Below are 5,518 nucleotides of genomic sequence, written 5' to 3'. Positions count from 1 at the left end.
ATGCGGGCCTCTCACTGTTGTGGCCTCTCCCGTTGCAGAGCACAGGCTCCGGACGTGCAGGCTCAGCGGCCATGGCTCACGGGCCCAGCCGCTCCACGGCATGTGGGATCTTCCCAGACCGGGGCACGAACCCGACTCCCCTGCATCGGCAGGCGGACCCTCAACCACTGAGCCACCAGGGAAGCCCCAGCTTCATCAATATTAAACGATGTATTCTAGAACCTTTTTTTTTTTGGTTTGTTTGTTCTTTGAATTTATTTTTTATACAGCAGGTTCTTATCTATTTTATACATATTAGTGTATACATGTCAATCCCAATCTCCCAATTCATCCCACCACCATCCCCCCTGCCACTTTCCCCACTTGCTGTCCATACGTTTGTTCTCTACATCTGTGTCTCTTTCTGCCTTGCAAACCGGTTCATCTGTACCATTTTTATAATAAATGGGTATTGAATTTTGTCAAAAGCTTTTTCTGCATCTATTGAGATGATCATACGGTTATTCTTCAATTTGTTAATAAGGTGTATCACACTGACTGATTTGCGTATATTGAAGAATCCTTGCATCCCTGAGATAAATCCCACTTGATCATGGTGTATGATTCTTTTAATGTGTTGCTGGATTCTGTTTGCTTGTTTGCTAGTATTTTGTTGAGAATTTTTGCATCTATGTTCATCAGTGATACCGGTCTGAAATTTTCTTTTTTTGTGACATCTTTGTCTGGTTTTGGTATCAGGGTGATGGTGGCCTCGTAGAATGAGTTTGGGAGTGTTCCTCTGCAATTTTTGGGAAGAGTTTGAGAAGGATGGCTGTTAGCTCTTCTCTAAATGTTTGATAGAATTCACCTGTGAAGCCATCCAGTCCTGGACTTTTGTTTGTGGGAAGATTTTTGTTGCTGCTGTTGGAAGATTTTTAATCACAGTTTCAATTTCATCACTTGTGATTGGTCTGTTCATATTTTCTATTTCTTCCTGGTTCAGTCTTGGAAGGTTATACCTTTCCAAGAATTTGTCCATTTCTTCCAGGTTGTCCATTTTATTGGCATAGAGTTGTAGTAGTCTTTTATGATGCTTTGTATTTCTGCAGTGTCCATTGTAAATTCTCCTTTCTTATTTCTAATTTTATCGATTTGAGTCCTCTCCCTCTTTTTCTTGATGAGTGTGGCTAAAGGTTTATCAATTTGTTTATCTTCTCAAAAAACCAGCTTTTATTTTTATTTTTTAATTTATTTATTTTTTGGCTGTGTTGGGTCTTTCGTTGCTGCGAGCAGGCTTTCTCTAGTTGCGGCAAGCGCAGGCTACCCTTCGCTGCAGTGCACAGGCTTCTCATTGTGGTGGCTCCTCTTGCTGTGGAGCATGGCTCTAGGCATGCGGGCTTCAGTAGTTGCAGCACACGGGCTCAGTAGTTGTGGCACACGGGCTTAGTTGCTCCGCGGCACGTGGGATCTTCCCGGACCAGGGCTCGAACCCGTGTCCCCTGCATTGGCAGGCAGATTCCTAACCATTGCGCCACCAGGGAAGCCCCAGCTTTTAGTTTTATTGGTCTTTGCTACTGTTTTCTTTGTTTCTATTTCATTTATTTCTGCTCTGATCTTTATGATTTCTTTTCTCCTACTAACTTTGGGTTTTGTTTGTTCCTCTTTCTCTAGTCCCTTTAGGTGTAAGGTTAGATTGTTTATTTGAGATTTTTCTTGTTTCTTGAGGTAGGACTGTATTGCTATAAACTTCCCTCTTAGAACTGCTTTTGCTGCATCCCATAGGTTTTTGGGGTTTTTTTGCGGTACGCGGGCATCTCACTGTTGTGGCCTCTCCCGTGGTGGCACACAGGCTCTGGACGCGCAGGCTCAGCAGCCACAGCTCACGGGCCCAGCTGCTCCACGGCATGCGGGATCCTCCCGGACCAGGGCACGAACCCGTGTCCCCTGCATCAGCAGGCAGACTCTCAACCACTGCGCCACCAGGGAAGCCCCCTGGTGGGGGCTTGATCATCGTGTTTTCGTTGTCATTTGTTTCTAGGTATTTTCTGATTTCCTCTTTGACTTCTTCAGTGATCTCTTGGTTATTTAGTGACATTATTATTTAGCCTCCATGTGTTTGTGTTTTTTACGTTTTTTCCCCTGTAACTGATTTCTAATCTCATAGTGTTGTGGTCAGAAAAGATGCTTAATATGATTTCAATTTTCTTAAATTTACCGAGGCTTGATTTGTGACCCAAGATGTGATCTATCTTGGAGAATGTTCTGTGTGCACTTGAGAAGAAAGTGTAATCTGCTGTTGATCCTTACGCAGTGTCCTTCCTTGTCTCTTGTAACATTCTTTAAAGTCTATTTTATCTAATATGAGTATTGGTACTCCAGCTTTCTTTTGATTTCCATTTGCATGGAATATCTTTTTCCATCCCCTCACTTTCAGTCTGTATGTGTCCCTAGGTCTGAAGTGGGTCTCTTGCAGACAGCATATATATGGGTCTTGTTTTTGTATCCATTCAGCAAGCCTGTGTCTTTTGGTTGGAGCATTTAACCCATTGACATTTAAGGTAATTATTGATATGTATGTTCCTAATACCATCTTCTTAATTGTTTTGGGTTTGTTTTTGTAGGTCCTTTTCTTCTCTTGTGTTTCCCACTTAGAGAAGTTCCTTTAGCATTTGTTGTAGAGCTGGTTTGGTAGTGCTGAATTCTCTTAGCTTTTGCTTATCTGTAAAGCTTTTGATTTCTCCATCGAACCTGAATGAGATCCTTGCTGGGTAGAGTAATCTTGGATGTAGGTTCTTCCCTTTCATTACTTTAAATATATCGTGCCACTCCCTTCTGGCTTGTAGAGTTTCTGCTGAGAAATCAGCTGTTAACCTTATGGGAGTTCCCTTGTATGTTATTTGTTGCTTTTTGTAGGACTAATTTCTAGGACTTATTAATTCTCTCTTATTAATTCTCTCGTCTGTTCCAATGACTGTTACTGTATTACATGGATTTGATCGGGGTAGCAGCACAGCATATTCTGATGCTGGGTTAAGCACACCCCTTTCATCATTCTCCTTTTTCATACTTTTCCTGGCTGCTCTTGAGCACTTATTCTTGCACATAAATTCTAAGATTCTACTTCCCAATAAAAGTCTTTTGGGATTTCAATTGGGACTTCATGAAATACTTACATTAACTTTGAGGAGAAAAGACAGTTTTAAGTCTTCCCAATCACTTTCGTATCTGTACAGAGTTTGTTTTCTTTCAATGAGGTTTTAGTTTTCTCATCTAAATCAGTGGCTCTCATCCCTGGCTGCATATTAACATCAACTGGGGAGGTTTTAAAAAAAATTCTCTTGATAAGAACCTGTAACATTTACCTCTAGGTATTTTGTAAGTTTTATTCTTGCAAATTAAACATGTTTTCATTTCTATTCCTAGGTATTTACAGTAATGTTTCTCTTATGTTCAACCATCTTGCCAAGTTTTCTTATGAATCCTAGTAGATTTCTAGTAGAGTCTTTGGGGTTTTCTAGGCAGACATTTGTTAAAATTTCTATCTGCTGGTGTCTTCTCTCCTTGTCCCTGTGAGTTTATATACTTTTCATCCTTTTATCGTCCTTTTGGTGGGGATCAGGAATAAGCCCTTGTGTTCAATCTTTCTTATAAGGAAAAGTCGATGTGTATCCTTTTGCAACGTCACACATTATGTTTTGGGGGGGGGGTTTAATCCATGTTGACTCATGTAGAGTTACTGCTTCATTTTTAACTGCTCTGGACCATTCCACTGTGTGACTAGCCCACTGTTTACTTACCCCACACCCTACAGAGGAAGAGTTTTATTTCCCCACTATGTTGCTGCAGCCAACATCCCTGTATACCCTCATACAGTCCATCATGTGCACTGACACCCTGTCTACCTAGATGTGGAACTGCTGAGTCGCAGTGCGCCAGGCCCCTCCACGTACACGTGTCACCTCGTCTCTCTTCAAAGAAGCCGTTCTAGCTTATAATCCTGACCATGTCATGAGCTGCCCTCTCCCCACATACTTGCCAACAGTGACTATGAAGATGTTTTACACTTTGGCCAGTCTGATGGGTATAAAATGATAGCTTGTCATCTGATTTGCATTTCTCTGATTCCTATGTGAGGCTGAGCATCTCTTTGTATGTTTTTTTTTCTCTTTGTATGTTTATTAGATATTCTGGCTTCCACTTCTGTGGAATTCATCCTTTTGCTATGTAGCTGTTTGCCTTTTACTGTTTTACCTGCAGGAGTTCTGTACAGCCAGCCAATGATGTCTATCATGATGAAATCCCCAAATGGCTCATTTTTTCACTTTGTTTGTGGTGTCTGTCACTATAAAGAAATTTTTAGCTCGAATTTAGTCAAACAGATCAAGTCTTCTTTGATGGTTTCTGCTTTTAAAAATCTTGACATAGGGACTTCCCTGGTGGTCCAGTGGGTAAGACTCTGTGCTTCCAATGCAGGGGGCCCAGGTTCGATCCCTGGTCAGGGAACTAGATCCCACACACATGCCACAACTAAGAGCTCACATGCCACAATGAAGATTCCACATGCTGCAACTAAGACCGGGGCAGCCAAAATAAATAAATTAATTTAAAAAAAAAAATCTTGACATACTCTTCCCTTCCTCAAGGCCACGAAATATTTTCTCCCCAGTTTTCCAGTTTTTTCAGGTCTTTAATCCACCTGTAATTCATATGTATATGGCATGGGAAGTAGCGTTCTAATTTTATCTTTTTCTAGCATAAATTATTCAACAGTTCATCGTTTTCCTGTTGATTTCTAATGCCACCTATCATACACCAAGTTCTGTTATATTCCTGAGTCTGTGTCTAGGTTCTCTACAAAGAATATGCAACCAGTTTAAAAAAAAAAAAAAAAGGCTAAAATCAAAGAACTTACAACAATATGGGAAAATGCTTATGTAACAATGCTAATTTAAAACAAGGCAGGATTGATCTTGACTATGTAAAATAACACACACACAACAGACTGTAGGAAGATCAATTAAGTATAAAGAAAGCAGTCTAACCTAGTTATAAGCTATCCACCAACACCCCATGCCCCGCCTTGCTGTACCTTCTAGCCTCAGGAGCACCCCTCCAGATTACAGAAGCTCCATCTGGGCTCTGAAATTGCAGAGCGGTGGGTTCGGACAAGAAGGGCTCCTGCTGCCCAGGACTTACCTGGAGTTTTGCTACTTCCTTCCTGATCAGGAAGCTGACTTGGTCCCGGTCATTCCTAGAGTAATACAGACGGCACCAGGAAGGCTTTCCATCTCTGCCCGCCCGGCCAGACTCCTGGTAGTACCCAGCCATAGACTTGGCAATATTCCAGTGGGCGACAAACCTGTAGGATCCAAGGGTCAAGCAGCATGAGATGTGGCAGAAGAGCTGAGGGGAGAAGTGACTCCGAGTCAGCGGAGCAGGGGTCTCCACAGGGACCAGGAGTAGGAGGCTGGCAGGCAGAGAGGCAGAGATAGGCCCCCAGAGTAAGCATGACTAGGACCCTGCAGTCCTTCAGCAGTAC

At 42.2% G+C, this 5,518-nt stretch overlaps 1 protein-coding gene and 1 non-coding gene across 2 annotated transcripts in view; one reads left to right on the top strand and one right to left on the bottom strand.

Annotated features, from left to right (window-relative positions):
* RECQL5 (RecQ like helicase 5) overlaps positions 1-5,518 on the bottom strand; it is a 38,930-nt gene that overhangs the window by 27,541 nt on the left and 5,871 nt on the right. Inside the window, exon 6 of the mRNA XM_007454344.1 lies at positions 5,176-5,338. Coding sequence (XP_007454406.1) covers positions 5,176-5,338 — 163 coding nt within the window. The remainder of the gene's footprint in view (positions 1-5,175; positions 5,339-5,518) is intronic.
* Positions 4,410-4,482, top strand: TRNAG-UCC (transfer RNA glycine (anticodon UCC)). Its single transcript has one exon. It is a non-coding gene; the product is annotated as a tRNA-Gly (tRNA).

This window comes from Lipotes vexillifer, unplaced genomic scaffold, assembly GCF_000442215.2.
Source record: "Lipotes vexillifer unplaced genomic scaffold, Lipotes_vexillifer_v1.1 scaffold518, whole genome shotgun sequence".
Lineage (NCBI taxonomy): Eukaryota > Metazoa > Chordata > Mammalia > Artiodactyla > Lipotidae > Lipotes > Lipotes vexillifer.
The sequence above is the reverse complement of the archived record's forward strand: the minus strand, read 5'-3'. Positions and strand labels throughout refer to the sequence as shown.